This window comes from Kockiozyma suomiensis (assembly GCF_038497685.1).
Source record: "Kockiozyma suomiensis strain NRRL Y-17356 unplaced genomic scaffold V2V93scaffold_1, whole genome shotgun sequence".
Taxonomy (NCBI): domain Eukaryota; kingdom Fungi; phylum Ascomycota; class Lipomycetes; order Lipomycetales; family Lipomycetaceae; genus Kockiozyma; species Kockiozyma suomiensis.
In genome coordinates this window covers 709,351-728,842 of record NW_027117664.1, presented here as the reverse complement: position 1 = coordinate 728,842, position 19,492 = coordinate 709,351, and the positions used below count along the sequence as shown (strand labels likewise).

The 19,492-nt window shown below is 42.4% G+C and overlaps 10 protein-coding genes across 10 annotated transcripts; 5 read left to right on the top strand and 5 right to left on the bottom strand.

Moving 5' to 3' along the window:
- Nucleotides 1-1,003: 1,003 nt before the first annotated feature.
- On the top strand, nucleotides 1,004-1,968 carry V2V93DRAFT_356248 (Ser-Thr-rich glycosyl-phosphatidyl-inositol-anchored membrane family-domain-containing protein; the record flags this gene model as incomplete). Its single annotated transcript, XM_066908005.1, has 5 exons — nucleotides 1,004-1,110; nucleotides 1,167-1,291; nucleotides 1,354-1,453; nucleotides 1,509-1,719; nucleotides 1,783-1,968. 5 exons carry the CDS (start codon nucleotides 1,004-1,006, stop codon nucleotides 1,966-1,968), a joined length of 729 nt encoding a protein of 242 aa, XP_066768562.1.
- V2V93DRAFT_15668 (uncharacterized protein) lies at nucleotides 1,851-3,662 on the bottom strand. Its single transcript, XM_066906882.1, has 3 exons — nucleotides 3,389-3,662; nucleotides 2,936-3,319; nucleotides 1,851-2,877 (listed from the first exon to the last, which is right to left on the bottom strand). The coding sequence occupies exons 1-3, from the start codon at nucleotides 3,539-3,541 to the stop codon at nucleotides 2,206-2,208; spliced, it is 1,209 nt and encodes a 402-aa protein (XP_066768561.1). The 5' UTR covers nucleotides 3,542-3,662; the 3' UTR covers nucleotides 1,851-2,205.
- Nucleotides 3,601-5,143, top strand: V2V93DRAFT_362574 (nuclear fragile X mental retardation-interacting protein 1-domain-containing protein). Its single transcript, XM_066908370.1, has one exon. It carries the CDS (start codon nucleotides 3,787-3,789, stop codon nucleotides 4,828-4,830), a length of 1,044 nt encoding a protein of 347 aa, XP_066768560.1. The 5' UTR covers nucleotides 3,601-3,786; the 3' UTR covers nucleotides 4,831-5,143.
- Nucleotides 4,865-6,690, bottom strand: V2V93DRAFT_362572 (uncharacterized protein). The gene is made up of 2 exons (XM_066908369.1): nucleotides 6,280-6,690; nucleotides 4,865-6,212 (listed from the first exon to the last, which is right to left on the bottom strand). Exons 1-2 carry the CDS (start codon nucleotides 6,464-6,466, stop codon nucleotides 4,981-4,983), a joined length of 1,419 nt encoding a protein of 472 aa, XP_066768559.1. The 5' UTR covers nucleotides 6,467-6,690; the 3' UTR covers nucleotides 4,865-4,980.
- Nucleotides 6,671-7,582, top strand: V2V93DRAFT_383600 (bola protein). The gene is made up of 3 exons (XM_066912202.1): nucleotides 6,671-6,848; nucleotides 6,918-7,048; nucleotides 7,132-7,582. Exons 1-3 carry the CDS (start codon nucleotides 6,761-6,763, stop codon nucleotides 7,177-7,179), a joined length of 267 nt encoding a protein of 88 aa, XP_066768558.1. The 5' UTR covers nucleotides 6,671-6,760; the 3' UTR covers nucleotides 7,180-7,582.
- Nucleotides 7,437-10,346, bottom strand: V2V93DRAFT_362566 (adaptin N terminal region-domain-containing protein). Its single transcript, XM_066908367.1, has 9 exons — nucleotides 10,161-10,346; nucleotides 10,045-10,096; nucleotides 9,827-9,958; nucleotides 9,720-9,777; nucleotides 9,554-9,667; nucleotides 9,352-9,483; nucleotides 9,163-9,284; nucleotides 8,900-9,111; nucleotides 7,437-8,846 (listed from the first exon to the last, which is right to left on the bottom strand). The coding sequence occupies exons 1-9, from the start codon at nucleotides 10,213-10,215 to the stop codon at nucleotides 7,654-7,656; spliced, it is 2,070 nt and encodes a 689-aa protein (XP_066768557.1). The 5' UTR covers nucleotides 10,216-10,346; the 3' UTR covers nucleotides 7,437-7,653.
- A 1,085-nt stretch (nucleotides 10,347-11,431) lies between these two features.
- Nucleotides 11,432-12,992, top strand: V2V93DRAFT_319876 (acyl-CoA dehydrogenase/oxidase; the record flags this gene model as incomplete). Its single annotated transcript, XM_066907291.1, has 6 exons — nucleotides 11,432-11,746; nucleotides 11,804-11,826; nucleotides 11,894-12,042; nucleotides 12,102-12,717; nucleotides 12,779-12,864; nucleotides 12,922-12,992. The coding sequence occupies 6 exons, from the start codon at nucleotides 11,432-11,434 to the stop codon at nucleotides 12,990-12,992; spliced, it is 1,260 nt and encodes a 419-aa protein (XP_066768556.1).
- Nucleotides 12,993-13,075: 83 nt separating this feature from the next.
- Nucleotides 13,076-14,725, bottom strand: V2V93DRAFT_362554 (uncharacterized protein). The gene is made up of 2 exons (XM_066908366.1): nucleotides 13,879-14,725; nucleotides 13,076-13,811 (listed from the first exon to the last, which is right to left on the bottom strand). Exons 1-2 carry the CDS (start codon nucleotides 14,621-14,623, stop codon nucleotides 13,195-13,197), a joined length of 1,362 nt encoding a protein of 453 aa, XP_066768555.1. The 5' UTR covers nucleotides 14,624-14,725; the 3' UTR covers nucleotides 13,076-13,194.
- V2V93DRAFT_362552 (uncharacterized protein) lies at nucleotides 14,714-15,807 on the top strand. The gene is made up of 6 exons (XM_066908365.1): nucleotides 14,714-14,971; nucleotides 15,030-15,082; nucleotides 15,136-15,162; nucleotides 15,216-15,470; nucleotides 15,526-15,647; nucleotides 15,698-15,807. Exons 1-5 carry the CDS (start codon nucleotides 14,855-14,857, stop codon nucleotides 15,593-15,595), a joined length of 522 nt encoding a protein of 173 aa, XP_066768554.1. The 5' UTR covers nucleotides 14,714-14,854; the 3' UTR covers nucleotides 15,596-15,647; nucleotides 15,698-15,807.
- On the bottom strand, nucleotides 15,566-17,160 carry V2V93DRAFT_341628 (NADP-dependent oxidoreductase domain-containing protein). Its single transcript, XM_066907815.1, has 2 exons — nucleotides 16,429-17,160; nucleotides 15,566-16,364 (listed from the first exon to the last, which is right to left on the bottom strand). The coding sequence occupies exons 1-2, from the start codon at nucleotides 17,007-17,009 to the stop codon at nucleotides 15,986-15,988; spliced, it is 960 nt and encodes a 319-aa protein (XP_066768553.1). The 5' UTR covers nucleotides 17,010-17,160; the 3' UTR covers nucleotides 15,566-15,985.
- Nucleotides 17,161-19,492: the final 2,332 nt, after the last annotated feature.

The following is a 19,492-nucleotide window of genomic DNA, read 5'->3' as shown; positions in this document are numbered from 1 at the left end:
ACATAAGTATTGTTTACAATCACAGAGATTATTGGCTTTGTAGCAGATATACAGAATCAGGCATAACAGTTCACATTATGGTTCACCCTTGTTCTAAATCACCTTATCTCCGTAGCGCATCACTAGTGCCGTATATACCGATACAGCTGTGAAAAAACCACCAGCGTCAGAAATGTCGATTTACCATTTTCTGACGAATTGTTCCCAAAGCTGTGAGCACTAATACTCGGATGTTTAATAGGATATTGACCACTGCTTTCCTCAGTCTGTGCAGATACTTCAACATCAATATGACTTCGAGTCACTCTTCCTATTATCATCTTCTTCTAACTTAGCAAACATCTAGACTGAAAAGACTGATATATGTACAATTAGAGTGCACTGGCTTATTCATCTGAAGGTTGCGGTTAAGGAGTAGGCGCATTCGGTATCCGACTATAGTTGATGATGATGTTGAGATTATAGTTTTATTCGTCGGAAATATTGTCTTTCCACGTTTTCAGATCTAAACTTCCCTACTTCCTACCGCCTGCAACCTTGTGCAACAGCAATTTGTATTGGTCTTGGTGAACTTGCAGATCATGGGCAGGCAGATGGCTTCTTCTTCTCCTCCGGTTTAAGCCTGCAGCTGCAGTGTATCCAGATATAGATCAGCGCATTCCCGAAATTTGCGAAATTCCATTCAAACTATTATATCGTGTTGCAATAGCTGTTAATTGAATTTATTTAGTCAAGTGCATTAGGACGAGTCAGTATTTGTTAGTGAACGCGATGGCTTAGAGTTTACTTTTAAGTTCTCTGCAGTACTTGTGCAAGAGCACTAGTCTGAAAATAGTAATATCAATACACCTGCCAGCCCGTATCGAACCAGACAGTATCCTAACTCTTTCTCGCAGCCTTTTCTGTCCTCTTTCTTATTCTTTCCCTTACCACCGCTCTTCTTTCTGATACCCGCCTTTTAACTCTTCTTACAGTTTTCAGATTCTGTTTACTACTGCCTATAATGCATACCTCTCTTCACCTCTTTCTGCTTTTGAGCGCGCTTATCGCGTCGGTTTTGGCGGCCACTGTCAATCCCATGTCGTCTCCAGTAAATGGTGACGTCTTAAAGTAAGCAGTATCTCCTGATACTTTTTTCTGTTATACCGTGCTGAATTATCATCAAGTGCTGGTCAGCCATTTCTTGTCGAGTGGGCAGTCACAAGCAACCATAGCGTCAGCTTGTTTCTTCGTAAAGGGGATCCGGTCAATTTGAGCTCCGTCCTGACCATCGTCACCAAGCTTCCCAACAGTGAGTCTTTTATTCTATGAGTATCCAATTTATGATTTGCCAATTAACTGCAAGCAATCTAGCTGGCGTTGTTCGATGGACTCCTCCTGAGCATCTTGCAACTGGATCCTCGTACACGATCCAGATCCAGGACGATGCTACCGGTGAAACCAACTACTCCCCGTATGCATTCTATGACAAGCATATATTAGGAGCTACTAACTAATAACCAATCCAGTCAGTTCACCATTATCGGTAAGGATGAGGCGGCTACTGCACCTTCCCCCACTGCTCCAAATTCAGCCAAGGACACTCCCGCTAAAGAAGCCCCGGCCCCATACGCCGCAAATTCCACCACCCCCACTCCCTCGGTTGATGAAGAGGAATCTGCGCCTGCAGCTTCTGCCTCTAAAGCTCCCAAGAAGGGTGGAAAGGGTGGCTCGTCTCCCGTAAGTGCCGCTGATTGGTGCTATGTAAATTCTGCTAACCAAACTTGCACATCACTTAAATAGACTCCCTCTGGCTGGAACTCTACTTATAACAATACCGGAAATGGACCTTTCGCCAACCTTACCAATTCCACTGGCCTGAATCAGACCTATAACGCCTCGCCCAGCACTGCTTCGGCGACTGTATTGGGCGGTCTTACACTTATGGTTACTCTGGCTCTTAGCTACTGCGCTGTTATGCTGTACTAAATTGATTCCCTCATGGATGAATATACTTTCGAATACCTTCTCCGCTTTGGCTTTCTTTTTGTTGATAGGTTAGAGGACTTATTATATTTTGTTTGTCGGACTGTTTTTCGGGCTGTGTTTGCAACGATATTATTCTCAAATAGTGTAGGTGAGCGTTATTAGGCCACAATAAGTAACCATTATTATCACTATACCCCACTATTCTCTAGTTTAATTCAATATCAAGGTTTTTGTTGATCATTTCAGCGTAGTCTTTATGATAACTCTAGCCACACCGCTACTCTGTCCAGACGCAATTCGTCTCACGATTTCAAGATTACCGCCTTTCTTCTCTGCATCCTCAATGAATTGTCTCACTGTACCTCCTACACCAAAATATATTTCTTTGGCTGCAACCAGTCCTAAAGGCGATTCTCTGTTGCTATCTGGGAACGTGTTCCATAATGCGACCGAATCGAGGAGAATAGGAATAAATGCATTTGTTGAAGCAACAGAATATATAGTTTCAGATCCAAGTACAGAGGAGAAACGGATTCGTGCTGTGCTTATTGAGGAGGCATACCCTAGTAAACCTGCAAATTTCTCAGTATTCCACGGTCCTGAAATAAATTTAATGCTAATGTTGTGTTTTTCTAGAAATGAAAAAAACTGGTCTAAGAGCTCTGGAGTGATTTGAAGATCTAAATCCGCTATTTGAGTCTGTTCTTCGCTGTCAAAATTTAAAGATTGAAGAACGTTATAGTACGCAAGAAGGAAATTCGGTGCAGTCATGAGTCGCAAAACAGCGTAGTTATAGTCGGACATTATGAACGATACTGGGGCGCGCACCTCTTCACTGCTAGATGATAGAATTTGCAGAACGTAATTTTGAAACAGATATATTGACGGAAGAGCGCTACCGCAACCGAGCTAGTATAATCCATTATTAGCAGATTGAATTTGAAAATTAATGTTATCATGCGCTTACCTCCAGTACACCCTTTCCAAGCGCTATTTGATAATCAGCAAGATATTCCACTAAATCTCCAGCGCCCTCCCAGCTTTTCAGCCCACCCTCGTACAAATGTGTCTTTAAATCCTCCGTGTTGGATAGCAAAATTTGCAATTCTTTCTTCCTGAAATGATTTTTAGCTTCCTCTTCGTCCTTCGGTGCCGTGGTCTTTTCGTCGTCGCCAGATATTGAAGGCAATAAATCTTCATCTGCCATGATTTGAACTTTTATGTCAAACACTTCTCGCCGCGGTATTCGCAATTCGGTGCATTTCTGTGAACTGGCGTCTCGCTCTGAAGAAGGGCTTGTGTTGTGAACATCAAGAAGCGAGTAGGAAATCCGCGACGGTAGTGAGTGTAGCTATAAACATACAAACTTAGCAGATGCACTTGACTAAATTACTTATATAATTCCTCCAGAAATACTCACCAGGTCTACAATATCATACAATTCAGTGTCGCCAGCAATAACCGTAGCAGCTGCGTTAGGCCCCGCGATCTCTTCTACTGTCGACTCGCCCGAGTCGGTGTCATCAACCTCAACATCATTTATATCGTCTCCAGAAAACCCAAATTTAAACATTTTTATAGCAGGAATATAAATCAGTCTTTGATATTGACCATTGGCTATGAATCATTAGCTTTATGGATCTTTTTCATGATTTTCGTACACAATAAGGTAAAATTTTCAGGGGTTTACAAGAACTCCCAACTAGATTTTACAGCGAATTCTAGGCTCACTCAAGAAACACGTTTCTGTATGGTATTTTTTTTTCCTATCAGTCAAAAATTCCATATATAGATGCCTGATTCATTATTATTGACATTATGAGTGACTATATATTTGGTCCTCCGCCGCCTCCGCCATCAAAAAGCAACAGCATTACTTCTACGACTGAAGCAAATCGGAATCAGAACTCAAACAATAGTAGACAACAGCAGCGAAGTTCAACTAATTCCTCTTCAAACAATAGACAACGTGGTGGCAAGCAGCAACGAAAACAATATCGGTTGGAGGACTCGAGCATATCTCAACAGAAGTCGTCAAACCGACAGCAGTATTTTAACATTGAGGCACCGTCGTTTCTACAAACCGCTCCGCGGCGCGATGTCCCGGCTGAATCGGTTCATTCAAAGGGACACAATTCTGGATTGCCGGAAAATCAAAAACGGATGGAAGGAATTGCAACTCAGCAGAACGGAACTAGAACGTTCAATCTTGATTTGATCTCCGATCCAGTGCCAGATAGTACTTCTACTGTGCTACATGATTCATCTTTCCGACACCAATACAAACAACCAAATATAACAGAGCCTAATGAATTATACGACGAAGGGCAATTTATTAATGCAAAATCTGCGGTGACAATTCCTGGTACAACGATCAGCCTTCAAACTGAAGCAGATATTGCAAAATGGATCGCTGAGCGACGAGCAAAGTGGCCGACGGCGGCTCGTATGCAAGAAAAGGAAAAAGAGAGACAACAACAACAGCACCAAGAAGTAGAAGATCAGGAAAGGGCACAGAATCTGGGAGATAATTCTGCTATCCAGAAGCAAAATGGGACAGATGCACCAGCAAAGAAAAATTTTTGTCGATTCTTTTTTAAAAATGGGCGATGCAAAATGGGTAATATGTGCAAATTTAGCCATGAGCGGTCAAGCTCGGATAAATTCAAAAGGAGCATTGGAGATAGGGATGGGTCAAGCGAACTCAGAACAAAGCGATACAAGCGATACGAAGAACCTCAACGAATGCCTTTATTCAAAAGGCTGGTTCAGAACGATCTGGACAAGGAAAACAGTCTGATTTTGGATTTTATTAGCTTTATGGTGGATTTTGAGATTGTGCATAAAAGTAAAGCATTATAGTAGCTTGATATTTTTGCTTAGGTTTGGTTGCATGTTAGGTGTCAATTTTTAATTATTGGTCTTCATTGTCTTCGTCCGCGTGTTTCAAAGGATGTGTATCTAAATTGTTTAAATTTACCATCAAGCTGTCATTATTTCTATCCATTATTTTCATAACTCATCAAAGGCTTTCCTTCTTGCCTTGGGATTACCAAACAACGAATGTCGCGCGCCAGACAGCTTATCCAAAAATTTAATCTCTGCATCCGAGTTCAGAGTCGATTCAGATATTCCCGACGCAGCAAGCAAATTTGATTTTTCCTTGGTATCAGAGCTATGTTGCTGCTTTCTCAAGGCACCACGCTGAACCATTTTTTCAGAAATCCATGACCTGAATGAGTCTTGCACAGGACAATAGGTTGGATACCGTGACTTGATAGCCGAAAGAGCTGAAAAGATTTTCTCGCGAGTATCAGTACTGACGATCTTATCTTGAGCAAGAGCGTCTTGGAATGCAGCACACCATAATCCCATTTCTCGTTGCATCTCGGCTTCTTGCTCTGATGATGTAGATTGATGTAAATTCATCATATCGTCCACGAATGAATCTTCAACAAACGTTCCACACCGCCCTATGTAGTCTTCACTAACTCCATCAGAGAAAAATATGCGCCGCAACGTAGCGCCGCCCTTCTGACTCCAGTACTCTTGGCGACCGTATCGTCCATGAATAGAAGATGCGAGAGCAAACATTATTCTACTGTGCACATCCGAGTTGTTTTCTGCCTCCAAGGCTGAAATTAAATGGTTAACTACTCGAGCTGGAGCAGATATATCGAGCGCTGGAGCATTATTCCTCAATGACGAACCAATAATACGAGCTGACAGGGCACGAACCTGTGGGTGAGGATGGGAGCCGAGAATAGCGAGAAAACTGGTAATTGTATCTGGATCTGCAATTTTAATTCCAAAATCAATCTCATGGGCAAAATCTTCTATGTTTTTTAGGGCAGAAAGTAGCAAGGCGTCAGGGCCCTCGTCGTCATAAGATGACTTCGTGAGTTCCGAGGTTGAATCATCATCCTCAGTGTACATGGCTTTCTCTTCCAAGCCAACGGTTAATGCATAAGCCAAATTCCTTTCAAATTCCTGGTGATCGGATAAAGAAATATGCGGGTTTGGCTTATGAGAAAATGAAAATTGGCCCCAGATATTCCTATCTCGCTCTTCCTCCTCTTCTGTAAATGCCTCCCTTTGGCCCGTTTTTTCATCACTGGAAATTACAGTCACTGATTCACCTTCTTCAACAACTACTACAGCTGAATTGTCGTCTTCTGCATCCTCGGAAGTCATGAGTTTTGCTTCTCGAACGCCAGTTTCGAAATTTAAGCGAACATGGAGTCCTATATAGTATAAGTATTTCATGGTCATAGTCCATTAGTGAGAAGTGCTTCTTAGTCAAAAACATACCTGGAACAATATCTTGCCCTGGCTTAACCTCTTGAAACTTTTCCGTAGCAACAAAAATCCGCGGGTAGCAGTCGCCGCCCTCAGGAGGGCAGATCAAGTCATTATCTTCTTGGGCGCTCACGTACACGCACGCAAGACCAGCAAACAGAAGAAAACTTAGCAATGACTTCAACCGAAATAGATTCATGAAATTCAGCACCTTAATAATTATACCGCGCAAATGCTAAATCAAAGCGGGCAATAATCGGCAATAAGTGGAGTGTCAACAAGAGAAGACGGATTCAGCTGGAAATTCCTTGGATAAGAACACGCTGGCGCTCTTCTCCCAACGAAGCCCATCAACCACAGCCCCTGCTTATATATCACTTTATAACGCAGTTATGCGTCACGTGAATATAAGTTTATCTGATCTTTTTCATCTGCTGTGAAAGGTGGGCATTTTTTTAATATATAATTCCGGTAGAGCCATAACATATCCGCAATGAGTGAGGGTATAGCTATGGAGAGCCTCGAAGAGGCAATCAAGACTAGACTTGAGGCCGTTCACGTAGAAGTCGTGGATATATCAGGTAATTGCGTCGCAATAGATTGTAGTTACAGCAAAAAGCAGAACTAATATGACAAATTTCTTTATTCAGGTGGCTGTGGACAGGCTTTTGAAGTCGTCATTGTTTCGCCGAATTTTGCCGGAAAGAATAGACTGATGCGACATCGTCTTGTGAACTCTGCTTTGAGAGAGGAAATTGCACAGATTCACGCTTTCACTCAGGTACTTGAAACAATTCTTACTGCTTTTGGCTGAGGATCGTGAGCTCATTCTAGCCACAATACTAACGATACTGATAATAACAGAAGGACTACACACCTGAAGAATGGGCCAAATTGCAAACATCTAGCTAGGAGAGAAAGAAGAATGGAGGTTACTTGTTGTCATTAGCCACAAAGAAAGAAGAGGAAAGCAAAATACAGTTACAGGCGTTTTCATGGGTTTCTATCGTTTTCATTCCTTTCCTTGAATGTGAATGAGGTTTATTGTTACCGCCGGTATACTGATCATCAGGAAAGTAGAGGGAACAATGTATGAATGGTTATATTTTGGCGAAAAAGTTCTATGTTTGCTTCACATGTTCGCTTGACAAAAAAACGGATAAGATAAGTTCAACGAGAGGCGGTTATTTATTACGTTAAAAGTCTAATAGCAAAAATATAAAACTGGATAAGACGCATCTTGCGCTATAGTTCAACAAAATTCGCTCTGGAAATAAAATTTTTTATGCAAAATATACATTACTACAACATTCAATCTTCTCTCGTGACTCACAATGTGCAAGCGTCGGTTATTTATAATAGGCTTACAGCATAACCATAATTCCTTTAATCAAACATCCCCAGAAGGTCCTCTACATTACTGCGGAACTGCTGAGGCTGATTGGTATCTAAAACCGGAGACATGGTAGGTGTTCCACCCAAATCCATTGCCGCAACACCAGCCGCAAGAGGCACCGGCGACATTGGAGATGCTCCAGGTGGGGGTGTGGAAGCAACTGGCTCCAAATCAAAGTCAATGTCCAGCAAATTTTCAAGATTACCCACTTTAGTGGCCACGTGTATCGTCTCTTCCTGAGCCAACTGTGCCTGTTCCTCAAGGGCCTTCTTTTGCAGCGCATCAGCCCCAAATCTTCCTTGACCTACAAAAGTTTCGGCAGGCTTGTGATAGACCGATGCCAAAGTAGAGAGTTCACGTAGAAGTTCTTCCAATACAGGCTCAGGTAAATGGGCAATAACGTTTTTCACCGGCGGCTTCTTCGACATAATTATCTCTTTAGATGCTTGAGGATTAGCAGATAGCAGGCGCCAGTAAATATATGCTCTGTCTCGTAGATCAGCGTTATCGCACTCGTTGGTAATAGTCTGCAACACCCTTTGTACTAGCGGTTGGGTATTTTGAGGCTTGAGAAGGAAAAGCTTGACAGTTGCGGTTAAGAGCTGCAGTTGGACCTGAGTAGGCTCATCGGTAAATGACTCGATAAACGTAGCTATCAGCTCATCCGCATTGTCAATCTTGTCAGCGTACTCTCCAACAATCCAAATCATCGCGGCGCGCGCTTCAGGTTCGTCTAATTCATCAATACCTTGGCACAAAGTAGGAATGACACCTTCGTAGCCAGGATACCTCCGTAGAATATCCCGCATGACGATAACAGCTTCCTGCACAACGTAGTTGACCTTAGTGGCAATAAGATCTAGCAAGACATTCACGCAACGCTCTGTTGAACTCTCGACTTTGATGGCACACTGTCCAATAGCCTTGACGGCTCGACGGACAAAATCCATATCAACTTCCAGAGCGTACTCTTTCAATTCTGACAACAGCGTTTCGACATTTTTCGGGTTTGCCAATCGGATCATAATATCTAACTTCTCAACCTTAAGGTAAAGTGGATCATTGTATTTGCAGAAAAATATCCGCATTTGGTTACTTAAAATATCGGGGTACTTTTGAAGAATGAGATTGATGTTTCGAAGGGCGACGTATTGTACCTCAGGCTGCGACACCGCAAGAGTGACTACAATTCCGTTAGAATATTCATGGTCAGTTCATAAATACCCAGCTACTTACCGAGAGGGGGCGACATCTTGTCGAGATACTGTTTGTGGAGTTCAGGGTTCAGCAAATGGATATGGCACAAAACTGTCTTAACAGCAGCCAGAACTACACTAGGATTGACATGTTGAAACTGAGGCACAACACGCTCGCAAATATGCTCCGCTTCTCGAGCATCCGCAGTGCGATAATCGGCAATGGACGTAAGAATAGCAATTCGACCCCATCTAATTAAAGTCAGTCAATCGTCCACCGCCTGTTATACATTTTGTACTTACTCAGTACATTCATTAAGTGCTGTCAACAGCTTTTTTAAAATTTCAGAGCTAACAATCAATGCATTTGTCTCTGGTGCAGTTTCTTGAATTTCGGTTAAAGCACTGACCGCATTGGCAACAACCTTGTGTAGACAAGATAAGTATTTTTACGAAAAAGTAATAGAAAAAACCAAAACGAAAAAAACACACCATTGGGTTTGAGTCCGAGAGTAATCCTTGCAACGTTGTAAGAAATCCATTTTCGACCACTAGAGTTGGATTCAAGTCAAACAGTTTTGCAACGCAAATTGCTGCGGTTTTTCGCACATAGGGGCTGTCATCCTGTAGGAGGAGTAAATGTCAGATTAAGCTATTTTCCCAAATAATGCTGTAACATATTTTGTTATGCTACCTTCAATGTTTTCCGTAATGGCTCCTCCATGTAGTCAATAATCTTATCTACTCTGATACATCCCATTGTTCGAATAGCCAAAGCCCTAACCAACGGATTTCCATCCTCCGAGTCCTTAAAGTAATATTAGATATAGAACAGTATTATAATTAAAAATTTCACGTACTTGAACAAAGGTATTGACAGCCAGAATACACAGATCCGGATGACTTTTGGCATAATTCCTAGAGATAAATTAGCTCTACCCAAAAAATTCAAAACAAGTGTCCATACATCAAATAAAGATACACCAATTTCTTTTGCTCAAGATCTGGGGTTGCAATATTCTTCAATACGTCGGGAAATAAAGATGACACATCTTTTCCGAGGGTCATGGCCGCAATCGTTCGCTGAATGGCATCCTTTCTATATATACAAAATAACGCGTCGATCAGTATTCGTCGCACAAATTCGGCAATCGTTTCTATTTGGAAAACTATAAAAATACATACCGCTCATAGGCGTACTGAGATACCAATCCACTTCGCAATTCATAGGTTTCGCCTGGAAAAGAAGCAGTGTTAGCGAAAACAATACAATATATGGATAAGCAGCTGATAGAGCGGACCTTTGCGCGGAATCTGAAAGACGCTGCGAATGCGCTTCTCAATGGATGCCTGCATTGCCTCTATGATCTGGAATCACCTTAAGGAAGGCCGAGAAGAGTATCGAATTGGTGAGTAGCTGGATAGAAAGGAGTGCTACTGAAGGAGGCGAGAGCTTCGTTGAGGCCTCGCAGTGCCTGTATTCAACAGCGCATCAGCCCTTACCCTAAACGGCTGCTTGCGACAGTCCTCTATGGTGCGCATTCTAAATTACGATATCAGTAAAGACTCGGATTGAGGACTTTAGTAGCTCCGAAAGTGGCGGAGTATGGTATGTGTATGTTTATTTGAGTGGCTCAGCTGTATAGTCATTAATACCGACATGTAAGGCACTTCCGAATCCACGTCGAGTATTTGCTTCATTTAGATCAGATGAGGAAGAGAGGAGATACTCGCGTAGAGCAGTAAGTTTGCTTTGCGTTGTATTTAAGAACATGAATGATCCTTTTAAGTTGCTGATGTATCATAGTTCTATAATCTAGTGGGATTTCTTGGATCATGCCTTGTTTTCAGTGTATGGGCACAAAGGTTATCTGGATGGAAAGGACTGATCTAAGATAGTAACAGCCTTTGGCATATTTATAAGATGGCAGTTCACGCAGAATCTACTGACGGTGATTTTTACTTGGATTTGGATGTTCTTGTCCATATCACTTAATATGAAGCCGGAGCTCTGCCGAGCTCTGCGATGGGTTTAAGTCGCCAGACAATATCCAGTACGATTCCATCCGATATGATCCTACTTAGCTGGGCTACATAGCATATTGCCTATACATTAATGGTTATTCTGGAACTGGACTTGTAGAGCTGTTAGTCCTGGCGTAAAGCAGGACGCTATTATTAGATATCTTGTTAAAAGGTAAAATTCTAATTTTACAAGACTCGGCATTACCTGTATATTCATACTTACGATAAATAAAGTCAACATAAAATAAATTTAGCCAGCTTTGTTTATAAATTGGTATAGTTCAGTGATAAGCTGGTAGTTGAGTAAGTACTAGTAAGAACGGGATCTCGGCTAACCCTTAATCGCTACTGATATCCAAATTACTCTTATTCGAAAATTGACGCCAGGTGACTATTGCACTCGCTCATTAATTTAAAGTCGGCCTTCCTGACTTTTTCTCGGTATAGACTTGTCTTTTCAAGAGCAATTGCTATTAGAGCAGCTTGTACACAACTACCCCAGACCCCGGATTCTTGGCTCTCAGAGGCTGTTTCAACTGTATTAGCAATGGTCGCTACATTACGCCCGCTTCTTCGCCGTCTACCGGTGACTCTACCAGTCTCTCGCTCTACAGTCAGAAGAGTTTCGACATTCCAATGGCAAGATCCTCTTCTCTTGAAAGAACTTCTGACCGAAGAAGAGCTCTCTATCTCCGATGCAGCTCACAAGTATTGTCAGGGCATGCTACAGCCTCGTGTTGTTGAAGCATACCGAAATGAGAATTTTGACAGAAAGATTATGCTTGAAATGGGTGAATTGGGGTTCCTGGGAGCGACTGTTACTGGTTACGGTTGTGCCGGTGTGGGTTCTGTTGCCTATGGTGTATGTCTACTTCATTATCTGCATTGTGCTGCTCTTATTAACCAAATCCTCTCCTAGCTCATTGCTCGCGAAGTTGAAAGGTATGCTGGCATTAATACAGTTGAAAATATATTGAACGCCAACTGAATATTTACTATATTATTATAGAGTGGATTCTGGCTACCGATCTGCTATGAGTGTGCAGTCAAGTCTTGTGATGCATCCCATCGAGATGTTTGGCACCGAAGAACAGAAAGAACGTTTCTTGCCTCTACTGGCTACCGGAGAACTCATTGGTTGTTTTGGTCTAACTGAACGTATGATATGCTTAGAACAAATGGCCGAATTATTTGCTGATGGATTGATTTACTTGCAGCCAATCATGGATCTGATCCGGGCTCGATGGAGACCACGGCCCGTCCTCACCCGACGAAAGAAGGCGTCTACTTGCTCAACGGCGCCAAATCCTGGATCACAAACTCCCCAATTGCCGACGTCATGGTTGTCTGGGCGAAATTAGATGGCGTGATTCGCGGTTTCTTAGTCGAGCGCGAGAAAGCCGGTCCTGGCCTCGCTACTCCCGCGATTAAAGGCAAAACTGCTCTTCGGGCTAGCATCACAGGAATGATCAACATGGACGATGTCGAGGTTCCAAAGGAGAATATGTTTCCTGATATTACTGGTCTCAAGGGACCTTTCTCTTGCTTAAACAGTGCACGATATGGTATTGCCTGGGGTGCTATCGGTGCTCTGGAAGGCGCTCTTGATTACGCTCGAACGTACGCGCTCGAACGTACTCAATTCAAAGGAAATCCTTTGGCGAAGTATCAGTTAATTCAATTGAAGTTGGCGAACGCATTGACCGATATCGGATACGGACTAGTGACTTGTGTGCACGTCGGACGAATGAAAGATCAAGGCCTATGTGCTCCGGAAATGATTGGTATGATCAAAAGACACAACTCAGATCGAGCTCTAGAAAATACAAGAAAGTAAGATTTTAATTTATTGTGAGAACAAGATGAGAATGTAGGTCAACTGACACTCGTCTAGACTTATGGAGATTTTTGGTGGAAACGGCGCCAGCGACGAATATCATATTGGCAGAGTCGCTGCTAACCTCTTTGTTGTGCAAACTTGTGTGTCATTTTTTTTTGTCGAGATGACCTTGTCACATTACTAACTTTTCATAACAGATGAAGGACAGAGCGATATTCACGCTCTTGCTTTAGGACGACAGATTACAGGTGTAAATGCATTTTTCTAAAAAGGATTCCGTTGGCTTCAGATGCTTTATAGAGAAATCAGAATGACTTCTTGGTGAACTCCAGTACAAATACGAATTAAATACTCGAATAAAAATTGTTATTAGTGATTAAGCTATAGCCAAGAAGTGCAGTAATGTTAAAAAGCAAAAAACACCTGCATGGCTGGTACCAAAATATACAAACTCTCAATAGCACACCGTCCTACTGTGCACTCTTCGAGATCGGGCCGTCTCTATAAGAAGACAAAGACGCTGTTGGACGTGTTGCGACAAAAGAAGCTGCCCTATCCACATAAAAAATAGGCATTTTTGTATCGTATCGGCGCTCGGGCGAAGAAAGTCTTTCAAGCCCCAGGTGTTTAGTGTTCTTCACGTAAATGCTATTCCCTGTCACAAAATTTTTCTGAGCGACAGCAGCAGCGACAACAGCTTCGTTAGTTAGCTGGTTTTTCGCGCTCGGCGAAATGTTAGGAGAGTACTTAGGTAGCGTACCCATTATTGCTCTCCTACTCTGCTCGTACGCCTTTTCTACTTCAGCCTCGTCAGATCCGGAGGATCCCCATTTCCATCGCGTCTGAGACACAGGATCTCTAAGTGCCAGTAATGAACTATAAATGTGCTGGAGAACCTCTCGGAGGGAAGCTTTCATCGCTATTATTCTCATCGCAGAATCAGTAGTTTCGTCTTGAGAGAGAGTACGCATGATGCTTAGACGGCATTGACAGGCGACATGAGACGTCCGAGAACAAGTGGAGGTACGAGATTTTAATGGAGTCGGCGAGTGTGCTGTAGATGTCAAGTGGTGTGTAGCAAGAGTACCTAAGTAAACAAATATCAATCTTTGTGACTGCTCTCATTCGAATTCATTCGAATATATGACACTTACCGGATAACACCACAAGACTCTGTACTACGTTTTGATGCTCTGCAGCCAAATAAATAGCTACCAAGACCACATAATCATCTGGCCAACGACTCATCAACTGGTCACGCTTCATGATGCGCATGAGCGGTAGCGCTAAATCGCTAACTCCATAGTAGCTCAAACACATGCGCTCTGCGCGCCTTTTAATGAGTATCAACAACGCGACGTCGTTGATGATATCAGTATATCCTTCATTAGAAGTAGTGTATCGAAAAATATCATGTAGCTTTTGATGGATCACGGCAAACTCCGACAGGTCGAATTCAATATTAGGTGGCAGTCCATCAACAAACTTCTGCACACGCTCCTGAGTATCAAACTTTGGAACTTGTTGCAAGGCAGTGGCACTCAGACGAGGAGCCCTATTCTGAATGCGGAAACGGAGTCTTGACCGCACAGCTTGCGTGCCGGTATCCGTTTCGGTGGTTGGCACTCTTCGAATCGAAGAAGACGGTTCTACACCGACGTTAGTAGCAGAATTGGGTATTAAAAACGTTACTCCAGCACCTGGTGCATGATCTTCACAACTGGGTAATATAGTCGTTTCAGAAAAAACAGTAATTTTATCAGCGGATTGCCTGCGCTGGCTAAGCAGAGTCGACAACTTTCCGCGGATACCACCAATTAGCATTGTCGAGGACGAGACAGAAGAGGCAGAGAACGACGTCGACTGGTGCTCGGGAGACGAGTCTGACGGCAGCGTCATACAACTGGCCCAAGTATTATAGATAAAAAATACACAGTATCAATACAGAAAATGGAGCAAGAATACAAAACAGGTATCAAAGGCAGAATGGCAAGTACGAACGCATATAAGCAAGTTGGCTGGAGATTCTGTTCATCCAGCGAGCCGCACGACATTCATTTCAACTGAGTTCTCTGATCATCTTATACATACATAATACATGCAGCTATTGCACAATTTTGCAAAATAAAAATGGCGCAAGCGAATGGAACATCGACTTTGACTGATCAACAGATTTCAGATGCGGCAGTAAATGAGGCGAATATGCAAGTCGAAGCTAACCCAGAACATGCTCTGGACTACATGAAAGTGTGCATCCAAATTGACAAAAGTTGTACCACTATGAAACTAATTTAATATGATGCAGGCATTTACTACGGCACAAGCAACACGGACAGAGATATATCACGAGTTTGAAAGGTAAGTCTCCGTGACTCATTCACATTTGAAAATTGCTAATTTTGGTTATGGAGTGCACTGAACGACCATGCAAATGGACGGTGAGTAGATGTATAGCTTATCGTATTGCTTTATATGCTAAAGCTCTGTGAAGGATATCTGTTCCTGAAATACAGCAAGTGATTCGAATATCTCAGGAAGGCTTCCAAGATGTGTCAACTGATATTTTACAACAAGAGCGACTATTGAATTCCCTAGGACTCACGCATTTGACGACGATTATTAGACGAGTCCAGGAGCTGGAAAAAGAAAACCTAGAGGTCACTGTCAGACTGCTGCAAACTCGGTTACAGGCGGTTGTTCGATCAGAAGTATCTTTTGAATCAGAGATAGAAGAGCTGAATAAAAGGTATGGAGCTCATAAAAAAACCATATTTGAGAGTATGCGCTAATAGTTAGAACAGACGGGACACGTTGATTCAAGGAATTAATGGCGAAATGGAGGAAGCGAGAGCTGAGATGCTAGAATTATGATACAAATACAAACAAAAAACAGAAAAACAATCTAATGAAGTATAAGACAGACGTAAGAACCATCAATTGACACTTGCCAATATATACTAAACCACAAACAAGGGTCTACGAAAACTTGTATACATGTATAAAGAGACTACCACCTGCAAAATATAATCGGGACTCAAAACCAACAACACGATCGCGAACATATAGAATACAGCGCGAGTCCCACCAAGAACAATGCACCAGCAAGTAAAACGGTGCAATTCGACATGACAAACAATAGTGAAGAAAACAGTAGAATAGCAAGGGGCCAGATAGGACTCAATATATAAGAGTAATATTACTAGTGTGTCTTTCCATAGTCGAGAGACATCAACACACATACAAGAATATCAATTGCAAAATTCAACGTGCATAAGCGGGAGCGTCATTTTTGATGGAATCCCAGATCTCGTTAATGACATTCAAAATCTCTTCAGGTAATACACCTTCGGAAAGTGACGCAAGATTCTCCTTAAGTTGCGGAATTTTGCTGGCACCGAGGATGATTGCGTCGCCGTCAGTGAGCTGAGAATGGTGTTTCAACCAACGCAAAGCAATTGAGTTATTGGATACACCATATTTTGCACTAACGGTATCAATCCGCTCGATAGCATCAAAGAAAGACTCCTTGAAGTACCGTTCTCGCGATCGCTGGCCTTGACGTGTGTTGGGATCAAATCGAGATCCAGCTGGCGGCTCTTGGCCTCGCCGGACATTCGAGAAGAATCCGACAGCAAGAGGACTATATGCACACGTTAATACACACAGCTAATACAAACGATTCTGTTACTAACAAGACCACCTACCTGAACGCAAAAAAGTTGATGTGATACTGATGAAGGACAGAGAACAGCTCTTGCTCACTGAGACGTGAAAACATATTGTAAATACCCTGATATACCGTAGGTCTCACCCATTTGTTATCCTGAGCCATCTTGACAAAAATCTCAACCTCGTTTGCTTTGAAATTCGACAATCCAAACCGTTCAAATTTCCCAGCAAGGAACAGGTCGTTCATGGCACGGTGAGTGTCGACAAAAGGTGTGCACCTGTCTGGGCAGTGCAGGTAAAGAGTGCGAACTTTACTGACACGAAGTCTTTTGAATTGAACCTCGACAGACTTTGCTATTGATTCTGGAGTATGAGAATTATTTTCAAACGAACGCACTTTGGTATCAATTTGGATTCCGAGCGAGGAAGCATCTAGATTGCCGAGAAAGGTCTCGGACTCGCCTTGAAAACCACCCGGGTAGACATAGGCAGTATCGACAACAAAGTGACCAGCCGAGGTAAATGTGTCGAGGAACTCTTTTGCGAATGCGGTGGTTGTGATGCGGCCATGTTCGCCAAAGCCTGCGGTGCCGAGGATGACGTCTACGCCTGGCATTGGCCGTAGAAGAATATAATGAGTAGCAGACTAGTTACAAGATGAGTATATCAAATAAATAGACGAAGAATGCCGAGGCATGAACACGGCACTCTTAATGGTTAATTGCGGGCCACGATTGAAGAAAGAACGGATGCAGTCGTAAGATCACGGGCACAGGATCGTTGAGCGGCAAGTCCGAGGCGGACGGAGGTATATATCGTAAAATATACATGTTTAGGGCTTTATATGTGTAATAATATCACATATATGCCATCTGCACTGCTTTCCACAGCAGACGGTACTCTAACTCGACTCAGGCAAGAATGGGATAGAATAGATGGAATATATTAAAGCAAAATAAAAGCAAAAAAAATATGTTAAAATTACTGATTTTTAGGTTAATTCTTGTTTGGTGTAATGCTTGAGTGGTATTTAGTCGGGATGGCCGACACCATGCAAGGACAATAGCTATTAACTCTTGGCTGATAAGAGCGACTCATTACGTGCTCAAATGAAATATATACGGCAACAGTTACCCACATATTACTTTTATTTAGTTACATATTTTCAGTCACTTAAAACATATGTTAGTAGCTATTATTGATCTATTAGAATTGCATAGGCTTTTAGCATAGTGATTAGCAGCCAAATTAATGAATTGCAAAATTAAGTTGAACATATCGGTTTAGGGTTTATAAGAGTCAATTTTGATAGGAACGCTGTTCACATACTTTGTCGCTAGCTCTTTTCTCAGTTGCCGGCATGCAGACGTTAGTATTCTTGACTAACGATTCAAAAGATTATGCAGTTATCTGCTGTTCTTGGGCTCATTTTGGAGCAAATGCTCAAAAGAGGAAGGTATACGTGAAAAAATACGTACCTCGATAGTTGCCCTATTGCTTTGTTCTAGCGCGCCGCACACGACTTATTCTACATTGATTGTCTTTCATGATATCGTTTAAAGTTGTTGTTAATTCGGTATTAAGAATGCGATATAAAAAATTTTATGTCGTACTGCATTTATCTAAAAGGAGAAAAAGGAAATCAAAGAGCTGTTCGGATCCCGTCTGATAAGTTGCAGCACTCCCATAGCTGACAGAGAGTTTAGGAGTACTTGTAAATTCAAGTTTATGTATATGTAGACTTGTTGTTATCTATATATTTAATAGCTGCACCAATTCAGGTATCGATGTCCTCTGGTCGTGGATATGCAAGCACGTGTTGACTGCTGCTCGCTCTCAGTTTGCTGTGGTTTGGTAGCGAACTCGCTAATATCGTCAGTATATATTGATTGGATCTGCAACAATTCTACAAAAGATTCGTACTTGGAAGCATTCAAAACGAATCTGCAGTATCATGTGGGAGTTTTACGTTGTGCTATATCTGATCTTATATTGAGTAATACTGCAGTTGAAGCAGACTGCCGATCAGACAACATTATTTCCAAGTGTATCGTTCACCTTCTCTCGCTGCTATGCAAATAAAAAGCACAGTTATGTTATAACTACCATCGGCAAAGGCAATCTTTTTTGGGGGTAGCTCCACCATCCAACTGCTAGAAAATCGAGAGAGTTTCACGACGTCGAAGTCGACTCCTCAATTTCGAATTAGTTGTACACTACAGCGACAACATGCTGCATTCGTTCCAGCTTCACAAACATGAATCAATACTCTAGATCGTTTTCTATATTTAATTATTAAACAGAAGATCTCCTGGTCTGCGCGGCAAACTCATACTGTGACAACCTGTGACTAGCTGCATTCTGACGCGTTTGCAGCAATAAATGCACAAATTATGCTCTATTTAAATCCCTATACACCAATAGTCAAGTGCACTAAATGTGCGATGAGTGAGCCTGCTCAGGAGACTCCACACTTCCCAACCCGCTAAGCCCCAAGCACTCTCAGTTTGTTTTTCCCTCATAAATACGCTTTCTTAGGCAGCTCTGCTTTTCTTTATTTATCCGTATTTGCTGGTAGATTTTCTGAATATAAGCTGTCGTTGCTCCTCTCTCCTTCCTTCGCCCAAGGTCTCGATCCTATCTGCGTGATCTTCCGTGTCGTTGAACTAGCCAAGAGTGGCTCGACGTCCAATTGTGGAGTCACCCATCTTCCGTCATTACTGGCCATTTTCAGCCTGACCTATCAGAGTTGAATCTGATCTCTAGGTTTCTAGGTGTAAGTTACGTCAGATCAGCATTATTACACCTCGATCCGCCATTCTAATAGTGGCGCTCACTGATCTCGTCCAGCTGTCCTCTTTCCGAAAGGTTAGTCCTTCTCTTCCGCATTGCACTCTTCCTATCTATATCGTGCTCTGAAATGGCCTTGTTTAGTACTGATATGGGTCCGGTTTGAAACAGATCATTCTAAAACTAATCTTTATTTGACAGATCAATCGGCCCAATTTCCAGCTCATCACTTGAATGCTTCTCGCAGCCCCATGAAACTCTTTCCTAGATTAGCACACCTCAGATCTGTATTTGCAGCCTAGGTGATTT